Source organism: Numenius arquata, chromosome 2 (assembly GCF_964106895.1).
Source record: "Numenius arquata chromosome 2, bNumArq3.hap1.1, whole genome shotgun sequence".
Classification (NCBI taxonomy): Eukaryota; Metazoa; Chordata; class Aves; order Charadriiformes; family Scolopacidae; genus Numenius; species Numenius arquata.
Genome location: NC_133577.1, coordinates 50,692,895 through 50,716,775, shown reverse-complemented (window position 1 = coordinate 50,716,775; position 23,881 = coordinate 50,692,895). Strand labels below are relative to the sequence as shown.

At 40.8% G+C, this 23,881-nt stretch overlaps 1 protein-coding gene across 26 annotated transcripts in view; it reads left to right on the top strand.

The window, feature by feature from the left end:
* Positions 1–23,881, top strand: part of NRXN1 (neurexin 1) — a 728,940-nt gene that overhangs the window by 583,413 nt on the left and 121,646 nt on the right. For all 26 annotated transcript variants that reach the window (XM_074168426.1, XM_074168417.1, XM_074168423.1 and 23 more), the window contains one exon: positions 19,567–19,738. In XM_074168426.1, the coding sequence (XP_074024527.1) occupies positions 19,567–19,738 (172 nt within the window). The remainder of the gene's footprint in view (positions 1–19,566; positions 19,739–23,881) is intronic.

The window sequence follows — 23,881 nt, the reverse complement described above, 5'->3', positions numbered from 1 at the left end:
TTGTATTTTGAGGCTGAGATACTTAATGCCGCCTTTGCCTCTGTCTTCAATACTTGGACCAGCTACCCCCAGAGTGTGCAGCCTCCTGGGCTGGAAGATAAGGATGGAGAGCAGAATAACCCCACCATAATCCAGGAGGAAGTAGTTAATGATTTGCTTATGCACCTAAACATGCATAAGTCCATGGGGCTGGATGGGATTCACCCAAGGGTACTCAGGGAGCTGGCGGGAGAGCTCACCAAGCCTCTCTCCATTATCTATCAACAATCCTGGTCAACAGGAGAGGTACCAGATGACTGGAGGGTGGCCAATGTGATGCCCATCTACAAGAAGGGCCGGAAGGATGATCTGGGAAACTATAGGCCTGTCAGTCTGACCTCAGCACTGGGAAAGATCATGGAGAGGATCATCTTGAGTAAGCTCTCATGGCAAGTGCAGGGCAGCCGAGGGATCAGGACCAGCCAGCATGGGCTTATGAAAGGGAGGTCCTGCTTAACCAACTTGATCTCTTTCTTTGACCACGTGACCCACCTTCTGGATGTGTGGAAGGCTGTGGACGTTGTCTACCTGGACTTTGGTAAGGCCTTTGACACTGTTCCCCACAGCGTTCTCCTGGAGAAGCTGGTGAATCATGGCATAGACAAGTGTACTCTTCACTGGGTAGAAAACTGGCTGGATGGCCATGCCCAGAGAGTTGTGATTAATGGGGTGAAATCCAGTTGGCGGCCGGTCACCAGGGGTGTCCCTCAGGGCTCAGTTTTGGGGCCAGTCTTGTTTAATATCTTTATTGATGATCTGGATGAGGGGATTGAGTGCACCCTCAGTAAGTTTGCAGATGACACCAAGCTAGGTGGGAGTGTTGATCTGCTTGAGGGTCGGCAGGCTCTACAGAGGGACCTGGACAGGTTGGATCAATGGGCCAAGGCCAATGGGATGAGGTTTAATAAGGCCAAGTGCCGGGTCCTGCATTTCGGTCACAACAACCCCAGGCAACGCTACAGGCTTGGGGAAGAGTGGCTGGAAAGCTGCCCAGCAGAAAAGGACTTAAGGGTGTTGGTGGCCAGCCGGCTTAACATGAGCCAGCAGTGTGCCCAGGTGGCCAAGAAGGCCAACAGCATCCTGACTTGTATGAGGAATAGTGTGGCCAGCAGGAGTAGGGAAGTGATGGTGCCTCTGTACTGGGCACTGGTGAGGCCTCACCTCGAGTGCTGTGTTCAGTTCTGGGCCCCTCACTACAAGAAGGACATTGAAGTGCTGGAGCGTGTCCAGAGGAGAGCCACCAAGCTGGTGAGGGGTCTAGAGAACAAGTCCTATGAGGAGAGGCTGAGGGAACTGGGCATGTTTAGTTTGGAGAAGAGGAGGCTGAGGGGGGATCTCATTGCCCTCTACAACTCCCTGAAAGGAGGTTGTAGAGAGGTGGGTGTTGGCCTCTTCTCCCAAGGGAATAATGGCAGGAGCAGAGGAAATGGTCTGAAGTTGGGGCAGGGGAGGTTTAGATTAGATATTAGGAAGAATGACTTTCCTGAGCGAGTGGTCAGACACTGGACCAGCCTGCCCAGGGAGGTGGTGGAGTCACCATCCCTGGAGGTATTTAAGAAACGTGTAGACATGGCACTTCAGAGCATGCTCTAGTGCCTGAGATTGTTGATTTGTGTCTGTCTGTGGGTGGGTGTGGTGTGTGGTTGTGGACATTTGTTTTGTTTTGGTGTTTGGTGTTCTGGGATTTGGGGTTTTTTTTTTGTTTGGGTTTGTGGTTTTTTGGGTTTTTTTGGTGTTTTTTTTGTTTTGGTTTGGTTTTGGTTTTGGTTTTTTTTGTTGGTTGGACTCGATGATCTCAAAGGTCACATCCAACCAAAAATATTCTGTGATTCTGTATTATGAAGCACAGGTAAAAGCAGCAAACCCAGCGTTAAGGGGGAAGTCATGGCAGTGTACTTTCCTCTGTTAGCCCCCTTCACTACAGTGTTACACCTCTTTGCTGCTGGTAACAAACCTGGAGAAACTCTCCAGAGTATGACTGCAGAAGGTGGAAAGAGTGCTACAGTTGGTTCCAAGAATTACAGTATTAAATTAAGTATGGGTTTTGGTCCAGCCCACCCTTAAAGTGGTACAAGCAGCAGCTGAAAATGGAGCAATATGCAGCCTCTCCAGGCATCAGGGAGAGCGGTGTAAAGCTCAGGGAATCTTTGGAGTTTCCCATCTCTAGTCTCTTTCAGGTGCTGTGCTCGAACATGAAGGTCTGGAAGGAAATCGTCTGATGCTTGAATTGCAGTGAATGGGTTTTATCCTTTTAGCTGCTGTGTGGCTCTATCCAGACTTGATTTACTCTCATGTATTGAGTGTCTGAATTATCAGGCACTGCTCAAATGCACAGTCCTTTTATATTTTGCTGCATTTGGTTGGAAAGTGATATATCATTTCAGTAGCTCATTTTGTCACACGGGTAGCAAAAGAAATACTTACCCAGGTTTCCCTCCTTACAATTTTTAGAAGCCATGATCGGTTTGCACTCCTGGGACCTCCCCAACCCTTGTTTTCTCAACAGCATATTTAAGGTGAGAGATTGAGTGCTGGCCACAGTATAGCCAGCCAGAAATGTGAATATATTACAGGCAGATGTAATCAATGATTCTAGCTCACAGGAGTAAGAGCAGTAGTGAAGTTGGGTTACAGTGTTGTACATGCCACCAGCTGCTGGCAGCTTTGTGTTTGTGCACCCTAGTCACCGTTGAAAGTTTATTAGCCCATCTTCATAGCTTTTGTTTGCAGGAGAGAATGGCCCAACCTATGACACAGACGCACCTTCAACCTGAAAAGGTTGCTGGCATTCCAGAGGCACTGGCAGAGGCCAACTGATGGGTTTTCCCACCTGATGAATAGAGGACCCAAGCCCTAGTGGGAATGAGCTCTTTCTCCTGCTGTTGGGAGGAAGGAAAATACATAAAGACTATCTCTAGAGAAGGGAGAGGTAACACGTAGCTCAAGCTTGCATCATCCTTTCTCTGTCAGAGCCGAATATGATCAGTGTCTTGCAGCCTTAACTCTTGTCTGGGAAGGTTATGAAAAACTCTGACTTGCGACCAGTTTGCACCGTGGCCACCCCGTGTTTCTGTGGCTGTGCATATGTGGGGCAAAGCTCTGTGCCTGGCCATGCCAGTTTGTTGCAGCTGTATAGCAGAACCTAAATTTTCAGGGAATGGGCTCTGAACCATTAAAACAACAGGATGCTTTATCAGGATTGGGCTGGGGCATGGGAAGAGGGGGCAACTCTGAACCTCCATTACTTTCTGGTGAAGCAGAACTCAAGGAGGAAGCACTATGGCTGCACGCTGTTTCTCAGTGCACCTTGTTTAGGAGGAGGGAATGAACCCCTTCTCTGGTATCTAATTAGTACAGGATACAGTGCTTCGCCTTCTGTCAGCCTCAGAGATTCAGAACAGGTTGGTCAGGTCGAGCTCTTCCTGGGGTGCAAACAGCTCACTAACCCCCAGCTCCTGGGGATCACTTGGATGTATCACAGCTTGCACAACCAGGCCCATCACAACTTCTGTAATAAAGCCAGAATAGAGAGGCTCGTGCACTCTCTCCTGTCCTAGCCCTGGCTTTTGAAACGGCATTGCTCATAGGGAATGGAGACGCAGCAATCACAGCGAGCAGGGTTCATATCCCCTTAGCCCTGAGCAGTGGTCAGGGGGGAGGAAAGAGGTATTAATCATCTGCCAACATGGGATAAATGAACTAACTTCAAAAAATAAAATAAATCCAGGTGGTTGCTTGTTAGGAGTCTGTTTCCCAGCAATAAAAAGAAATATCTAGCTCATTTCTTCTTGCTGTAATTTTGTTTCCAGCAAAATCTGAGAACTTCAGTTTTGATTATTGCTATTGGGAAACATATGTGTTGTGTTTTATTTGATCCAAGATCAGCTGGAACAGTCTGAAGCTGACCACATTAAACTTCCGAGCAGCTTAGCTGGAGAAGTAGCAATCTTGGCTTTTCCCACAATGGCTATACTAGCAAATGCCACTTGCACATTTTTGTCACATATCAATAGAAATTTACAGCTGAAGAAAGGTTTAAAAAAAAAAAAAATCAATAGTTTTTCATGACTGCCTGAAGCTTTATGATTTGGCTCACTGGGTTGGTTAGAACTGTTTGCTGAAGCTATTCTGGTGGTAGCAAGAAGGTATAAAATACTTTTTTGCAGGCAATATCCACATTGAATTGTTCTTTTAAGTCTATGTAATATAAAATTATTTTGGAAGCCTGTAAAATCATTCAATACATGTTTCTACATTATTTTCTCCATGTTTGCATTTGTTATTTTGCACTTATTTGCTTTTTAAAGCAAAGCAAATTATTACCAACAGTAATACCCCTAAAAAGATTGCCCAAGGGGGGGCAGAAAAACAGTTGTTATGCATAGTACTTTTTACATCCACATATTTTACCATATTATCTTTGGAAAATATGCTTGGGGGCACTTTGGGAGCAGGAGATGGTATGTGGATTACAAAACATATAGGAAAGAACAGGGGCAAGTAGAGAACAAGCCTTAATTTCACAATCTAATGCCACTGATTCATTGGAGAACTCTTTAGGACCAGGCTGTGTGGAAGGCGTTATAACACTGTAGTGTGTTGATATTTTAATCATCACTGTGTTTTCAAAGATCCCTGAGAGTCACCGTCACGTTCTGTTGAACTGACCCTTCATGTTACATTTCCCTTTTATATGGTTTTTTTCTCCAGTTACGAGGGAGATGTGGAAGTGGGGTCACTATTTTGTCAGGCTGTGCCATGGAAAGTGGAACTAAGGAAACCTGAAAACTTCAGCTTGGCTAGGAAATCTGGGGGAAAAAAACAGGAGACTGTGTAGAAAAACAGCACTTAAGGTCTACTTCTGCTTCTGGAATGGTTGTGGAGGCTGTGGGTGGGTATTTCTGAGCGGGACCGCCTGGACTCACTGTAGTGGAAAGTAGTCCAGCCTGCAATGACAGGATGTGTGATAAGAGTATAGTGTTTCCTAAACAGGTCTAAATCCTTCTTAGTTAAGGGCTGCCTAGTGGTTTTTTTGGTTTGGCTTTTTGTTGTTGTTGTTTTAATGACTTTGTTAGGCTGTAAGCATGATGTAAAGGGGTTCCACTTGTAATTGGAACCTATCTCATATTGTAGATTTATACTCAACAGATTATAAATGGTCAGAAAGCAATTTCTGCTATTAAAAATCACAAAGTAAATCTTAAAGGTTAAAGGCCGCTCCTACTGCACCGCTTCCTGCACTTCTTGTATCCGACAAACCTTCAGTCCATCGCCCGACGGGGATGGTAATGACAAAGATTTTAGATGCAGAATATGGAAAGTTTACCTAATTTTATTCAGTTTTGAGTATATTCCCTTATTAGAGAACTGTGAAGTTAAGTGCTTTATAGTTAGTTATGGATTTTTTTTCCCCATTTATTTATTTTTATATAAAGTTTTCAAAGCAACCCTCCCTAATGGATCATAGGCCATCTCTGCAGGAGTTCCATTCTGAGGCTTCATATTGTGTTTCATTAATTTCTAGAACAGTACAATTGTTCTCAAGGAGAACACATCTATTTTTATTCATCCTAGTTACTAAGAATCAAGCTAGAACCTTTTCCTACGTGATATCAAGAATAGTAAGTACATAAAGGTAAATAAAGTAAGCAGTGAGAGTTTTGTAGTTTAAAACAATGAATCCATGAACCCTTTCCAAAGGCAATAATTTTAGTTGTATGTCAGAGGGGGAGATTTTTTTTTTTGTTTGGTTGGTTTTGTTTGTTTGTTTGTTTTGTTTGTTTGTGTTTTTTGGGTTTTTTTTGTTTGTTTTTTTTTTTTTTGTTTAGGAAATTAATTTTTTGAAATAATTGTGATGAGGATACATGAGAAGGAACAGAATCCAGCTACCCTCCCTTGGGGTATGGGGTGGTAAGTGTCTAGCCGTGACAGCACACATCTCAGCACAAGATATCCTGAGTATTTGCACGGCTTCTTAGATAGGTTTGGCAGCCTGATTCTTCTCTCATGCCACAGCTGCTCCTCATATATGCATACCTGGGGTTATCTACACTGAACAACAGTCTCATTAATGACTGTGGAACATGCACACCCCTAGGTATTTTATTAAGTAGACACATTGCACAGTGTTTTTAGTTTACTGCTTCTTACTTGTTACATCTGCGGAGAACAAAGTTAAAGAGCTGTCTGTGCTCCAGTCCAAGGCACGACAATTAGCTGTGTCAACACATCTAAGCCGGTTTAAAATCATTCCCCTCGAACAGTGGGAGAATGGCACTGAAGGGATAATGCAGCACAGGCTGTCTGGATATTTATCTGCCAGGAGATGCGTCCCACTCCTGCACCGATACCAGCACCCGAACCAGGTTAAGGATACTGGGGGGGTCGGAGAACTGCCCACATCCCACTAGTCCTGCTGTCTCTGCAAGAATTGTTTCAGCAGGGTAACAGGAGTAGAAACCAGTAAACATTAATTTTAGTTACTTAAGTCAGTTATATGTAACAAGTATACTGGCTTCAAAAGATACCATTTTTATTTCTTTTTCCTTTAAAAATACAACTGAAGAGTTTGAATTGAACTGTGAACCATTTGTTCTGTAGCGAGAAATGTGTTCACACACAGAAATTAAAGAATAAATTGTCTGCCATAGAAGTTGACCCTAATTAAGGTCAATTCTCCTTGATAAGTAATTAATCAGGAATCCTTATTATAGTTTAGTCTCTCTGTTAACAATAAACAGAGCATTATTTTATTTTTATGGTTAGAATAAGGCTCTTAATTGATAGTATTCTGCGGGAGGAAAACATCCATCAGCATTGAAACTGATACACTGAAGACATTTTAAATTAGAACAGCGTTAGTTAAATTAGTCAAACTACAAAACTGCAAAGCTTGCCTGTTTGTAATTTGTTGCTTATAAAGAAAAAAAAAGCATGTCACCTATCAACAAAGGAGACGATAAGGTCTCTGCCTTGAGGTGATTACAAATATTATTATTTAATATTATCAGTCTCACAGAATCCAGTTTACCATGGTTGTCCCGCTCTGCTCATCATCTTAGTACCTGAAAACCTTTCGCTAAGCAGTAATGGCAAATACTTATTACAGTGTTTTGTGTTCTTAGCCCTCTACATGGAGTGTGTGCAGTAGGATGTTGCATCTCACCTTGTCATTCATATATGTATGTATGCATATGTAAAACATATATATTACACAAGCATACACACACATAGAGGCATCTACGCACATATGTAGATCATGATGTATTTATATTGGTGAAAGAAGGTGGAAAAGGTTTTGATTGTCAGTACCTGTCTCTCTGCCTCAAGTTTAGTTTCTGAGCGTGGGATGCTGCACAGAAAATAATTATAATTATCTAGGAGGCAAAGTCAGTCCTCCGGTAATATAACAAGGAGAGCTTAATGGCAGAGCAGCTCCGATGGATTCCTTGTTTGCGGGGTTGTTCTGTCTGCTGGAATTTGTGGAGTTTCTTCACAGCAGGCTGGGCACAGTACTTGCAGCATGCTCTGCCTGAGCGGTCTCCAGGATGTGCAGAGCTGAAAGAGGAAATGTGAGAATGCTTATAGGGGAGACCTGTCAATCACAAATGCCCTTGGCTGTGGTGAAAGAGGCAAGAGATCTGTTAGCACTCGCAAAGCAGAAGTGGCAAAAAGCTGGCTTTGCTTCAGGTGAAAAAATTTGTGCATGATGTCCTCTAATGATACTACTGCTTAATGAGACTGTGGGCAAAGAACAATTTGGAAAAATAAGAGAAGAAAAAGAAATAGGGTTTGCGTTTTATAGCCTTAAAGTTAGCACATTGAGTGCAGAAGAATGTCTGGAAGTCTGTATGTGTGCACAGCCACACACACATGCACACACACCTTCCTCAGCTGATGCTATACTAAAGCCATTTCGAGCCTAATGCTCTTGAATAAATTGCGCAAGAGCGGTTCGTTCACCCATGTGGAAACCTCACCTCTGTGATGCTGGCAAAGTCAGCAAGACATTGGGTTATCTGCTGCAGAGCACAAGGCATTTCACATCTAAGCTACCCAGAAGGCTATTTAAGATGCAGAGTTATTCCCCTACTATGTTTTTAGGAAATCTTAAGAGTGGGACTTGATCCAACAGGTCTGTGAATTCCCTTCCCAGTGACTGTGCTTTTTTTTTTTTCCTAGTTGTCTTCCCTTTTAGAGATGCCCGTTCTCTTCCCCGCCAACCTGATGTGTTTGCAAAGGCTTATCTGACCAAATAGAAGCAAAGCTATTTACAGCCTTCAAGTAATCAGATTTGTGTGTCACAAGTCATAGATATGCCAGCCAGCTGGGTTGCGTGTTGGAGTGGCTGAGCAACGGGGAGGGGATGTATTTGTAGGGTAGCAATTTATAAGTGGGGGATTTCTGGTGTGTGAAATCCCTTCCCCTGCCGCCCCCCCCCCTTTTTTTTTTCCTTTTCAAATAGTGCCTCACTAACATTAAAGCTATAAAAGTATGAACACAAAACCAGCTATATGTCTGGTTTCGGCTAAGTTTTTTCTAGGAAAACCTTGATCTTAGTAAAGCCAGAATTTTAATAAAAATAGTGAAAGCATATAATTTGCAGCAGCTGTCTGTCAAATATTTTACCATCACATCTCTTCCACACTGAAATGTGTGAGAATAGAAGTAAGAGGCAGAAGCTCTGAAAAAGTGACAAGTAGCTCTAATGAGCGATGCCCTCATTTTACCATGTTACTATTTCTAAAGTTGCCTTGACTTCAGTGGAGTTACTTCTGGCTTTTAACTTGCAGAGGTAAATATCTGCCAGGTATATAAAATACACAAAGAGAAGAAAGCAGATGCACTGAGGGCAGAAATCAGGAGGACGCTATCAGTGAAGTTAGAATAATGCCCTCAGAAGTCGATGGCTAGTTGCCTAACAGACCCCGTTTGCAAAGTGGCAATCTCCAACAGTAGGAAAAGTCTCTTGTAGAGTCTGTAAGAAGTGAAGAATCTGTGACTGAAAGGATGACATTGTTCCATTCCCTTATGCATTTTGAAGATAATGAGGCATTTTGCAATTTTAGCTGTTAATGGCTGTTGCGCTATGTGTTGTAAAGCAAGTACTTGTATACTGTTGGGGATTTTTTAAATACATTATGTTCATAAACAGAAGTAATATATTCGGACATAATTCAAGCCTGATGCTGATCGTTCCAGTGAAGACAACAACATTCATGACTGTTCCCTGCTTCGGAGAGGCATTTGGAGCCTGACAGTCCTCAACTCTGGTATATGCAAAGCTCACTTGCTGCGGTTAACTTCTGTTTTGATTTTGCCCAATTCGCTTGGGGCTAGCCTTTTCTGGCAGGTTTCTTCCAAATACAATTAAATTTACTTGCAAGTTTCTTGCATTTTGAAGAGCATGTTGTTGAAGGTGCTTGTGCTCTTTTGCAACGCTTCCTTCAAAAATTTCCTCCTTGTAGAAACTGTTCACGAATATGAGTGATTTCCTGTACACAGCCCTTTCATACACTTCTCTTCCACAGGATGGTGTTTTGTTTTGTTTTTTAAGATGCCAAAGCAATGTCATTCAAACCTTGGGGGCTGTTAGCAGCAGCAGAGGAGAACATAGAGGTAGCAATCAGATTTTGCTTTCCCCTTCCAGCTACGCGTTGGATTTCACAGTCCAGTCAGCTAATGCTGTTTGATCACTTCATGTAAGAATTCTTACACTGAATACATGTAGCACATGCTCTGCAGCATTAAGTGATCAAAAGAAGTGAGATCCTCTATTGTAGCATTGATAATAGGCTACTCGCGCTGCGTATCTCAGCACAGCACGCAGGGAAATTGTCAAATTGGTTTTGATTCTGAAAGATCTTCAAGACGAAGAAAGGTAAGATAAAGGCAACTACTACCATTGAGTAAAATATACATGGTATTAAGGCTTGCTGTGGAATGACTCTACACTTGTTGATAAGAGAAAAAAAGCTGGCAGAAGAAAAAGATAGGACTGCTCAGAAATTGGGAAAACAACCAGAACTTGCCTTTCTGCAGGGAGCCCGAGCCCAGCCTGTGGTGTGTTGAAGCTGTGCTGTCTGGTACTGGCACAGCTGTGTTTCCTTCTGTGAGGTCTTTTCACTTCAGTTGTACATTTGTCTCATAGACCAGTAATAATTTTTTTTTTTTTTGATAGGTTGGGTTTTTTTGTTGTTTTACTTCTGCTTAACTACTTTGCAGACACGAGTTGTTTCCAATATACAGTAGCTTTTTGAAGTGAGAATATCACGTTTTCTTCATTTTACAGGTAGGAGGCAAAAATATTCATTTAGGTCTGCTCTTCAGATGCCCAGCTTTAAAACACGTTGTGGGCTGGGTTTTTTGTTTTCACTTTCAGTTTTCTTTTTCCACGTTAAGTCTATGTCAATAATGAGTACTTTGCAGCTAAGATTAATTAGGAGCAGGTAGTTTCCAATTGGAGACCCCAAAGCAAGAGAAGAAGGGTTAGGAAACAATTCTGGAAATACAGTTGTATACAGGCAATCAGAACAATAAAGGAATGCAAAGTCTGCATTTAAACAGTGTTTGAAAAGTATTTTGTCCCAGTGTCTCTGGTAGGCATCTGGAAATACTCAAGATTGTCATTAATATTAAAGGAAAGCTTATCAAATGATAGCATGAATGGCAGGCAGGTGTTCATTTTCGTTAAAGTTCAATAGGAGCTGGGTGTCTAATACCATTTTTGAGTTTTAATAATTCCCTACAGGTTTTTAATATGAGAAGCCCTTTGACTCAGATTCTCAAAAATTTATTACTTGTGTTTTCATGAGCATGTGTGGTGATCATATGGCTATTAATCATTTAGCATGAAAGCCTGCTTGAGAATTTGCTGATTCTTCACTTCTGGTCCCAGTTATACCTCCTACTGACTCTGACTTTGGATTTGTTTCAGACACGTAAATTACCAGAAGAGTTCTGTGAAGCCTTTCTTAGCACAGAGATCAATACCCTTAAACCAGCACAATTTCCAGGGTGGATTAGATTGTACAGATATCAGGGTGCTACTCACTTGGTTGTGTTTTGTTTTTTTTTTCCGAGGAATACCTTTGCACCTTTGGATGACTGTATCCAGTCCCAGGAATACTATTTTAATCATCTCTTTATAAAAAACACTACAAAAAAAGTGGAAAGCAAGCCTCATTTCCAAATCTCTCATTGATTATCTGGAAACACATGTTGATGTATGTGTGGAGAAGAACAGTGTGCGTCATTTTGAGTAGCTGGAGCGTCCCAATGAGTGTGCCGTTCCTCAGGCTGGGCTTACTATATTTGTGGTGCACAAGCTCAGAGGTGTCTGCCTACATGGAAAATAAGTGTGCAAGAACAAAGTCATGGCCTGAGTTACCTTGGCCAGTGCTTAAAAGACTTTCTTTTCCTTCAAATTAGCCTCTGTTTGGTATAACAGCACCTGTAGTCTCTTCAACCCATCCATACCATCTCATCATAACTGAGAATCCTTGGTGAGACACTAGATGGGTCAAGATGTTTCTGCGCTACGTGCTGTTTTGACAGAAAGTACTGTGTTAAGGGCTGACTACTTAAATTGTTGTTTACTGCATATTTTCTCAGAAAAATGTAATTTTGTGTACTGCAGTAACGATGCTGAGTGGATAATAAGATGCAGTATGCTGCTGCTGCAGGCTCTACACCATATGTCTTCCATAACTATTGCATTTTGGGGGGCTGGTCGTTAGGGTAATTGTATTGTCTCAGTAATTCATCATCAGAGTAACTTGAAATAAAATAGCAATGACGTATAGCAGTGAGAATTACAATGTTTAAAACTAAACAGGAGAACTGCAGTCTGAGAGCAGAAGTGTCAAAATTGTAGATTTATAAATATTTTACATTTTCTGCTTGCTGAGCTTTATGTGTAAATCGAATTGCTATAACAACACTTAAAGCAGACTGTTACGGCAATTATTTTAAAGCAGAAAGTGATATAAGTCATTATTTCTTAGTGGTAAAGACTAGTTGCTCCCTGCCCTGAAACTCTGGGACAGTGAAAACTTCTGTGGTTTTTGTTCTGAGATGGCATATATGGCATTTTGTGACATGAAAAAATCGTTTTAAGTCATGTGTCACTTCTTTCACTTAGTGAGCCACTTAGGTAGCTGCTTTTTTTCAGCTACGCCTTAGTTGCAAATTAGTGTGATGTTGGGCCCGTATTCCACTGGCGTCTTTTAAGGGTCATTGGTTTAAGGCTAGAAGCTGTTTAATTTTTATAGAGCAACATTTAAGAGTGCGGTAGCTCTGGTAGCATCTGTATGTATTTGCATACATAATATTGTTACAGTGACAGGGCTATTTCTTACATGTCAACCAGGGGCATCTGGTGAACAATGAATTTTTATTATTTCTGTATTGATTTAGAAAATCTAGATAACTTGATGGCATGAAACTAGGGTCATTTAAAGGTTTATGAAATGATCTTACAGAGCTGCTCAGTAAAACGTGAGAGCAAAATATGTTGTAAATTCTCTCTTCATCTCTCTCTAACAAAATCTATGAAATAACTGAGCAAGGATCCCAAAATTAGGGGAGGAAAAAAGGTTTGTTGCTGAATATTTATGATTATAGGTCTGGTTTTCAAGTGCCTTGTACTGTCACTGGAAGGATTTTGGTGTACATGAGAAAGATGTGCTTGGGTTTGCACTTAGGGAGCGTGCACAAGGGCTGCAGGAAATACTGGTAATATTTGTGGCTCTGCAGACAACTGTTTTTTCCTCTCTGAATAGTATTAGTAATGGCTTAGTGTAGCGTTAGGCAGCATTTTGTTGCCAGGATCTCATTTTACATTGGATTGGTGTGTGCATACAGGTACCACAGACCTCACTGCACTTCTTGCAGGAATCCAAGGGTCACATCTGGATTCCAGCCACCGCTCAAACCAAGTAATGATGTCCTTCAAGTAACGAAAAAACTTCCTGAATGCAAGCACGCTGTGTACTGGCAGCTCAAAAGGAATAGTCAGCTGTAGATAAAGTCTTATAGAGCATTTTGGAAGTAAGCGTTGCCAGTTCATCCCTCCAGCCCTGCTGTCTTGGGGACCAGGAGTCTGAGAATCAAGAACAAATCTTTCCAGAAGCAGGTCCAATGATGAAGGAGGGGCAGTCAAAATTGCTGGGAGACTGGCCTGAGAGGAAGCCCACTTCGCTGTATGTTGCTCAGATTTGATATGAGGGTAATGAAATCAGTGTCATTTGCAGAGAGTAGCATACCTCCAGTAAAAAAAAAAAAAAAAAATCAAGCAGTTAACTTAAAATAATGGGATTTAACATGATTTTAATTTCTTTCTATTAGCCTGCCAATTCAGTAGCTTGCAAGGCTTTGGGTTTTAAGCCTTCCTGTACAATTATCAGAACTAGGAGCTTGTTTTAAAATGAAAAGTGGGATTTTTTCATAACCTAAGGTCCACAGACATGTGGACTTAAGAAATAAGCAAATATTGGGAAAGTTGCAAATAGATGGTGAGGACTGGCAAGAAGGAACACTGGGAGTAGCTCAGTCTCCTCACTTGAGCTTAGGAAATGCAGTGTTTTGGGTTTGGTTTGAGGTTTATTTCATTCTCCACAGTAGCTACCTGTTTCCAGCTTGTGGGAAAAGAAAGAGAAGCCATACAGTTTCCCGCTTGTCAGATGCCAGTCTCTCAAATACTGTGTGGATGCACCCTATCAGACATCAGCAAAAATCTTTGCTTCCTTGCTTGAAGTGCCTACCTATGACTGATAACTTTACCTCCCAGAGCTCCGATAGAGTTTTCAAGCCCCTCCTACGTATTCTACAGTATGTCAAGCACTGATATACTGAAAGCTATAATCCATCCCTGAAAATGGTCACCTTTCTGAATTCATGAAGGGACACAAAACCTGACTGTAGGTACTCAAGATGAGGGATGACGTGAGGATGCCTGTGCCTATGGTGTGTTCGCTTGCAGTTGACTAAAAAGTAGAAAGATTTGATCACTGTTGGTAAAAATAAGGTTGAATATTTTATCACTTCTCATAGAGAAAAGCTGTACCAAAAATATTTAAAGAAATCACTTATGAGGTTAGGTTAATGACATATTATCTGAGGGTATGAGTTTAAAAACCGATATTCTGAGAGTTAACTTCTTTCATTTTAATAGAAAAGATGGATTCATTCAAAGAACTCTTCCCAGATGTTTTATATTTTCTGTGTCTTTTCCAGGAAACATTTCCTCTGAAAGATAATAGATCGTAATAAGAAATATTGATGGATCATTAGACTAAAATATACGTGGTTACTCAATTAATCTTGGAGTTCAAATCTATTTTCTGTCCTTTATGTATCCCTTCCCTCACTTCCTGAGCAAACAGTACTGTTTTTACATATGAATTTCCTTACAGGATTCAGAAAAACAGAAATTATTTTAATTATTTTGCATACATTTCTAAAATATAGAATATTAGCCTCTGATTACATTTGAGTGAAAATGATCTCACTTTTCATAATAATAAAACTGAAGAAACTTATTCTTTAATAAAATCAAAGTAAACCATCAGTTAGTTCTAAGGCTTTGTTATCACATTCACCAGGAAGTTGTGCCTCGGGGACTGACACTATAAGATGCGAGCTGGCACACTGGAAATTTTTTTTCTCTATTTGTTCACCTGTGGGAGTCACAGTGTTATTACTTTTCTTTGGAAACGGTTAAAGGTTGTAAGTATTATGAGCTTAGGTTGTCTGTGGTCTCTTCTAAAACTACTGTTCTGCCAAATTTGCACATGTTCATGTCTGACTGATTCCAGAATTATTACTACAGAGAGCAGTAAAACCTTGCTGATGCTATAGGAAATATCATTATTCTGGAGATAGATACATATATATTTTATACTAGCATAGGTTTTACTGCATTTGGAGTTGGCAGATCGGTAGCACTGAACTGGGGTCCAAGAGGGAACAAATTGCAGTGTCAGCTGCTGGCTTGATTTGCATTTCACATTTCTCGCTTGGTTCTCGGGTTCATCAGCATTCTCGGGGCTTCAGCAGAAGCCTGTTAAAGCCAAGGCAGAAGTATTTAGAGTACACAATTCATAAAACATGATTGAAAATATTCCACTGGAGTTGCTAGATTACAATAGTAGCTGCCAGTGCTTTTGAAGACAAAATGTTTTGAAATGATGGGTCTACACACATGGATGTGCACATGCCTATGCTGTCTGAGTAATCAAAACTCCTAGGGTTTCAGAGCACATTAGGAACGTAGGATTGGGGCTAAACATGTATGTCTTCATGCTCTTATCCAACTACTTTAATGCCATTAAGATATTTATCCTTACCCTGTGAGCTTGGGCTCCTACAAGTGGCTGGACAGCAGAGGTTAAACTGTGGGCAAAGCCTCCATTGCATGTTGCAGCAATATGTAGGGCTTCTTTAGGTAACACCAAATGAGCTTCTCTGCCTGTGTGGGAACTGTGGAGAGAAAGTCACCCTGGCCTCAGAAGCAGAAGAGCTACGTGGCCAAAGCACCTCCAAAACAAAAGCTTAGCTTTTCTAAGAGCTGTTGTTTGGGGCTCAGAGCGTCTCGTAGCTTGTCTGGGTGAATTGGAGGTCCCTGCGCTGCTTTGTCCCAGGGAGCGGTGGTGGTGATGCGGCGGTTGTAGAAGTATTCGTAGTGCCTTCTGATTTGAAGTTCAAAATAATTTCCAGATGCAGAGAACAGCGTTTATGCTACTTCTTGAAATGCTTCACTCTCTTTTCCTGAAGGTGTGTCCTGTCTTCTGGCCTCTCTTGAAGCAATATCGGAGACTCTCCCATCTCCTGCATGTCTCCACTATATTATCGTGGCCTTCCTAGTTCAGATTAGATAAAGGCACAGCAGGAAAAGGAATTGATTTCATTGCTCTGTTCTCTCACAACTGGGTGAGACCGAGAAAAATAAAACACAGGCTAAGAACCATAAACAGCACGGTGGGCTTCTACAGGTCCTGTGTACAGAGCTGATTTTTACCAGGGGAGCTCCGAAATGATCATCTTTGCTAGTGGGCAAACATAAGTTCCTAGAAATCTGAGCCTGAAATGCTGTGCTATTTCAGGTCACTGGCAAGGGCAACATCATTCAACAGTAACACTGAATTATTGTGGTAGTTGGTAATGCACAGACATTTCTGTTGTGCCCATCGTCAGGGTGCTGAAGATGGAACCTCTCGTTCCGCATTTGTCTGAGGCCATTTCTGATAGGAAAAATAACTTTACGATTACTATGAATGAATAAGTCAGGAAAATTTCTACTATTGCACTATGCCACTGAGGCTGGCAAAGCGGAAATAGTAATTTAGTTTTATCAGTCTCTTCCCTTTCTGCACAATCATGTTGCTCCAGAAAGAAGGAGGAAGAATAAAAAGCAGATCTTTCTAACAGGCTACAGGCCCATTATGTTAAAGCATCGCAGGGCCGAGGGCCAAGATCAGGTTATCTCAACAGGTTACGTACATCAGCTAATCCACAATAACTGTATGTGCACGTGGTCTTAACCAACGACAAAAGAAAAATAATGTGGCTTACGTTATCTTGCAGAGAAGGAGGAGTACAGCGAGTCGAACTACTGCATGATTATGCAAGGGCTTAAAAACCCCACTGTCTACACGCAGAGGGGCTTATTGCGACTCAGCTGATACACTTACACTTACTGCTTCCTGGTAGTGTTGTGACCTGTCTGAGCTCATGTACTCTCAGGTCTTTGCATCATATTTTATTTCGCGGTTCTAAAGGGTTGTACGCAATGGGATTGTAGTCCGTATCGTGTTTAGCATGATGTTCAGAAGTCAAACTTACATATGGATATAAAAATAAAGAAGATTTAAACTTGAAACCCAGATTTACTACCTTGTTTTATGGGAGGTTACATAAATGCCGACAGCTGCTGAAGACGAGTGAAAAAACGAAATGTATCCTTTAAATATAGAGCTATTCATGTTCTCAGCTACATAAATATATTAGACATAGAGGCCCAAAAATCACTGCAGTATATTTTCAACTATTGGGTTGATATTTTTTGCATTGCAACTGCGTGCTTGGTGTTTGTGCACAGTACTTCTGTACAAACGTGGTGAAGTCAGGGAAACTTGTTTTTTCTTCACTAAAAAGTATGTATGTCTCAAGTAAGGCTAAGGATCTGCCTTCAAGTCTCTAAAGCATTAATTTCACTTGCTGATACCTGGCCATTTACAAATGGTAAATTGCAGCACCACATTCTCTTATTTTGGAAAAGCTCCTGGTATATTTGCCTTTTATGCTGCCTCATTTTACCTGCACCTGTCCTATTAATTCAAAGGTGTTTGTTTTTCCTTGTCTTTTTTTTTAATCTAAAATAATATATGTATATACATATATATATATATAGCAAATAGGAGAGCAGGTATGTAAAGTGTAGGTTATGAATAGTATAATTATGAATCACCGTAAAATTAGTCATCTTTTTTAATCCTCAAAGCCTTTGATTTCTTGAAAGTACTGTGAAAAGGTGCATATGCCATTATCATTACATGCTGGTTTTCTGCGTTTCATAAATTAGTAAAAGAAGAGAGATTGCTTTGGAGCCAGGACAACGTTATATTTCTTTGTATACGTTTCTGTGTAAAGAGAGTAAGCATATGAATGAAGCAGGTGAAGCAAATAAGCTGCTGCATCCGTGGGAGAAAATGGGTGACATCTATTCTGAGTCATAGTTCAATCAGTTGAAATAAAATAGAGCTACAGTTATTCTCCCAGGATAACTAGGAGATCGCTCTGCAACTCGCACAAGAGAGAAAAGAAGGTGAGGATGCGTTGGATGAGGTGGAGCCCCTGTTGACACCTCATAGGCATGGAAAAGTAAGACCAGCCAACAGAGGAATATTAAGACAATCCGCAAAGAAAAAAGAGGAATGTTTAGAATGTGTTAAGCAACAATGTTAAGCAAGTGGGCAAATTAAAAAAAAAAAAATTTCAGAGTCATTCTGCAAATCTCAGCAGGGAATGGTCCTTTCGTTGTTTAAAAAAAAAAAAAAAAATCATAGCTGAAGAGGTGACAGTGTAGCACCAAAATGTTGAGGGATCTCCCCAAAGGTGTTCAGCAGCTGCACAACTGTGTAACTGGAGTATGCAAGCACTATTGGAAAATGAAGTCAGGTATTTAAAAAGAGATTAAAATAAAGTGGAAGAACTCCTGGGTTCTTCACTTGGGAATCTTCCGGAGATGAAGAGCTGCAGGATACACTTCCTACAGGGAGTGGTGCCAGGGTAGTAGGAGAAAGAGGGAGCAGACACAAAAGCTCTGCAGGAGAGATGAAGCTGGTTCTGGAAAGATTGACATGAATGACCAAGGGGTGCAAACTGAAACGTTTCATTGTGTTTCATTTGATAGTGTAAAAACTTTAAGAAGTTCTTTAACTTTTAAGAAGGATGTACCAGTATCAATGACAGGAAATTTCACATAGAGTTGCCATTTCTTATGCACAAGCCCCTAATGTCATATTTCTCTCTTTTTCTCCTCGATTTAATAAATACCCCTATTCAGGAGTACAATTGATTTTATAAGAGGAAAAAAAATATCAAGAAGCCCTTAAGTTAAACTTTTAATAGGCATTAAGATTTTATTAAAATGTAAATGACCCATTAGAGTGAACATATCAATAATTATAAAAGACAATAAAAATGTGCCAATTTCACAATTATCTGGAAAATCTACAGCCTTGGTCCTGAGTATGAATGTGCGTAGGAAGTGCCCTTAGCCCCAGGCACGCTCAGGCACAGGAGTTTGCAGGCAAATCCCAGCAGAAAAATCAGAGTCTTGGCCCTTAGCGGGAACAAGATGCTGTCCCTGTGTCACAAATGCCTTTTGCTCCTTTCTGGCTCTGATCAGGAAAGTCCTTGTAGTCAATCAGTCTGTTCTTGTCCTAAAGATTCAGAGCTACTACATCGTGGTGCAGAAAATCTCTCCAGTAGGGAAAAAAAAGTTTCCTCCTTTGTTATTGTTTGTGAAGACTGAGAATGAATGAGGTTTGGAGAAAGGAGACACAGGGCTGGCCTTGGCTTTTATAACCGGAAAAGCCTCGTACCTCTTCCGAGCGATGCTGCAAAGCTTTCTGTTTTGAAAGCCTAAAAGGAAAAATGATGTTTAATCCTCATGGAGGTGAGGAAGGGGACAAAGAAAGAAAACTTGAGCTTTTTTCCCCCCCTCCCCCCTCCTTGTCTTGGTCTGAATCTCTTGGAAAAGGAGAGAACTCAATTTAGTGAAATAGCTCATTAGGAATATCAATTATCCATCAAAGAGATGTCCCGGACTTACTGAGCTGTCAGGAGGCTTGTCACTGCCACATGCAAGCCTTCAGAAGTTACATCTGAGGAGGGAAGATGTTGTTAGAAATCTTTCCCTGTATGACACACTGTCTCTATTTCATGCTAAAACAACTCTTAATTAGTTCTTCTTTTTCTTCTTTCTTTCTTTTTTTTTTTTCTTTTCTTTTTTTAAATATGCAGCACCAGGGAAAAATTGGAGTTAAATTTAATGTTGGAACTGATGACATCTCTATTGAAGAGATCAACGCAATCATTAATGACGGAAAATACCACGTAGTACGTTTCACAAGAAGTGGTGGCAATGCCACATTACAGGTGGACAACTGGCCAGTTATCGAACGTTACCCAGCAGGTAAGGGCTTACACAAACGCTCGTGAGTAAGAGGGTGGGGGATGCGTGGAGTTTGGCTCATTTTGCTTCTCTTCTAATACAACATCAGCTCCTTCGCAGTGTTTTAGTAGCTAATTTGGGTAGTTAAAGAGTCCTGAGCAATATGCAGTTTATGATGATGGCATTTCCCAAGTGACTTTAAAAGCACAAATTTAAGTTATTACTGGAAGTGGAAAAATACAGTTATCAAGGCATAAAACAGTGGTTTTGTTTCTTGTTTTCATTTGTTTTTATTGGATTGTTGTTTTAGGGGGGAAAAAAAGGCTTTGACAAAAGCTACACAGTAAAGTGACTCCCAAATCGATCTCCAAGTGATGGGGTAAAACATTTACTGAGGAAAAGGTTGTCTGTGTTCTTTTAATTACAAGTTGTTACTAAAGCTGTCTGAAGGTTATGAATTCAGCAGAAGTGTTCCAGCAGGCGTAAACCGAAAGGTGTATCAGCTATCAGTTGCACAACCAACCAACCAAATTGAGATGTCTTAACTTAAAATACAAACTACAGGATATTATTTATGCAAGTGTTGCTGGTTACTTGAACAGGACGGCTGGTGTGAATACAGAGTTGCCTTGATCGGGCCCATATTTAATTTTATGCAAATGCCATGCATTGAGGATAACTGTGTTACTAATTTTATTCATTTTTAAAGGCAACAGGTTTTTCAGATACGCAATCCCTTTCTTATTGAATAGGACTACTGAGCCGTTAATGGTAACTTACAATTCTGCATGTTATCTGTTAACAGTTGCTCTGTGTGTTTATATTATTAAACAAAAGGCAGCAAATTCAGAGAAGGAAGTGAAAGGTATTCTGGTTTGCATATTTGCTGTTACATAAACGACAGTTCTGATTATCTGTTTAAAAGTAGAAAAATTCTTCATTTTGGGGGTGGAGTGGGATGGGAAGGGTATGTTTGACTAATAAGGAATGTATAAGCCTTTCTCCATACTAATTATTAGTATTTAGGGTTGGTGGTATTTGAGTTGAGTAGTCCAGCTGCTCACCTGACTTCTTAAAAAATTTAAAAAAGAATTAAAAAAAAAAATCCACAGGTGAAATATTACACTTCAGATAATTTATTGGAAATAATTGTGAATTTAAAATAAAAATGAAAGTATGCATTGCAAATTAAATTATATATAGCAGCAGTTATTAAAAAAAAACACCTGTGTGCTGGTGCGTAATGAATGAATGACAGTTCTGGCAGTTAGAAGCAATTAATGGCTTTGTCAGACACACCTCTGAGAGGTGAGGAATTCTTGAGGGAAAGGGGGATACTGAATGAAACGTGTCCTGTGATCTTTCAGGTATTCCTGTTCCCCTCATGTCCCCCTTGTTTTCTAACTTTTGCAGCACTTGGTAAACAGTAGCTGAAGTAAGATGGTGGAAGCTGGGGAGGAGCATGCCTTAGTTTGTGTTTGAGACATATGTAGCAGAAAGGAAAAAATAGGTTTGGGGTGGGGTTTTTGTTTCTTTTGTTTTTTACCTAAATGATGAGCATGAAAAGATTTTTTTCTTCTCTGTTGTGTTTCTTTATGATACAAAGTGGCTACAAGGACAAACTGCAGTTGAGTTCTTAAGGTAGTGGGCACACAGAATTTGTTTCTACTGACCATAAATCAATTTAGAAAATAGAGTGATTTCCTTGGGATGGGATTAGTAGAGTGAAAGGAGGTTGGATGTTTCCTTTGAAAAAGGTAAACAAAAAAATTAGAGCTTCTTGAGCTTCCTTTAGCAATCTATGCACAAGTTGCATTTCAAGGCATGTTCAGTTGCTTCATCAGCCAAGGTACAGAGTCCCTTGGCTTGCTTTTTTGCTGGATCTTCCAAGACTGCTGTTGGTCTTTAATTGTCTTTGCATTTCCCATAATAATGATATTTTATGGCTCCTGTATGCCATAGTATCACGTTTGAAATCTATCCTCCCCCTTTTCACCTTCCATCTCTTCTCCCTTCACAGCATGACAGCATCTAGCCATACCTTTCTCTTAGGTTTCAATGCTGCTCCATCAGGTTTGGCACTCTTCATTTAAACCCTTTTTAAACAGTAGTTTCTTTACAGACTGGTATTGATGTACCTTTTAGAAAAGACGCGGGCTTGTCCTGAAGACCGTGCTGCCTTTGATACTGCTCTGAAGATATTAACGGCCCCATGTTCAAAGCTACCACTGTTATTCCACTTCTAAAAGTAGTGTTTCTAAAAGTAATGCCTTAACGATATCAAACAACAGAGTTCGGGAAGTGCTGCTGCACCCAGGTTAGATGTGCTCCTGCTGGTGGTGTTTTAGGGACTGACAGTAGTGCCTGGCAGTACTGGTTAACCAGCTAACTTGTTCTTTGCTTGTGTTTTGGCCGGACGACGTGTTGCATTTGTACGAAGTGGACAGAATTTGATCCTTTTCTCATGAGTGAGGCCACATTAGCTTTCATTTTGGTGCTAGAAAGAGTATTCTTTTTTGCTTTGTGCCTGTTTGCTGAATTGTTGCTTTCTGCGTAATTTCTTAATGTGCCTGCACCACTGCACATAAGCACAGGCTTATCTCTCCTACTCCCGTTTGTTTGTTTTGTTTTGTTTTTAAATTAAGAACAGAAACAAGATTAGCAGCTTAATTAGTAAGTTTGCTATTCTTAAATATGCCGGATTTCCTTTTTTCAAAAACTAAATAGTATAAAAAACAATATCAGTTGGTGGTCTAAAGCATACCAACTGATTAATTCTCCTTTCTTTACCAGGACAGATTATACTCTGAATTACACTTCTGGTTGGAGCATCTTGACTACAAGACATTGCTTGTTTGTGATCGGCATCTTAAAATATTGGGTGAAAATTTTCTGAGAGGACTTTCTGCTCAGAGGCTCAGGATTTTCCAGTTTCATTGCCTGTGTAGACTTGATACAGCCCCATCTGACTGCTCTAAATAATGGCACCAAGGCCCAATAACAGTCGGTGTTGCCAGGAGGATGCTGTGGGCCCCCCTGTCTATAGACAAAGCCAGCATCATTCTCAAAAGAGCTGTGGCCCTGTTTGCCCCAGGCCTCTGTGGGTTTGGTGGGGAGTCTGAACTCAGTCCTGGGTCTCAGGAGCTGCCCAGAGTTCACTGCCCTTGCAAAGGGTTATTTAGCTGGTTTGGCACACATGATTCTCTAATATTGCTTTATGAGCAGTCAGAGAAGTAGGCACCTTGAAAAAGTATTATATGGCAATGCTCCATAGGGCCTCTGTGGCTGCTTTCTGTGTTTTATCCTAGAGCTGCATAGAATGCAAAAATGACCCTGGAAAATGAGTGGGATCTAGCATGTTTCTCAACATCATTCTGCATCCCACTAGACTCGAGTGGTATGTTTTCTCTGGGCCAATGCACCTTCAGTTTGTGCCTGTGTAGATATGAAATGAGAGAGCTGTAAAAGGAAAAGAGCTGGGAGTGGCCACTGGTAGAAGATGATTCTCCTTGTGAGGTGGCTAGTTGTTTTTTGGAGTATAGTGGGGGAAAAATGTGTGTTAGACCTACAAAAATGTGAAGATTTCAGTGTTCTGAAATGGCTGGATGATTTTCAGAAACAGAGGTTTAGATTTAGTACATATGTTCTTGCAGACTCACATCAAAGTCTCTTTTCTTCTTTTTTTTTTTACTCCGAAGTTTCTCTCGACATTTCTCTGAGTGCAATGCTAGAGCTATGAGGATGACCACTTCAATTTCTGCCCTTTATTAAATATTTGTCCTGTTTTCCCACTTCCTTATTGTGTCAGTGGCTGGTGGGTAGCCCTGTGATTGAGAATGGCATATTGTATTTTTTTGATAGCTGACAGAGATGCCCAGATCTGTACTGGATTTGTATATTGAACTTTCTTAACTAAATTCAATGCTATGTAGTTTTACTGAATTATCATCCCTCTGCACCTTCCCAAGGAACTTTAATATTTCACCTTGGCCTCTTTTTCAGATAGTGATTTCCCATTAACTTATCTGGATGCAGGCTAATTTCCGATCATATTAAACAGGAATGAAGAAACTGCTGACTGTGCAGTCAGAGTTCCTAATCAATAGACTAACCCCATTTTCCATGCAGATCCATTCTACTCCTCATGGCTTATCTTGTCTGCTT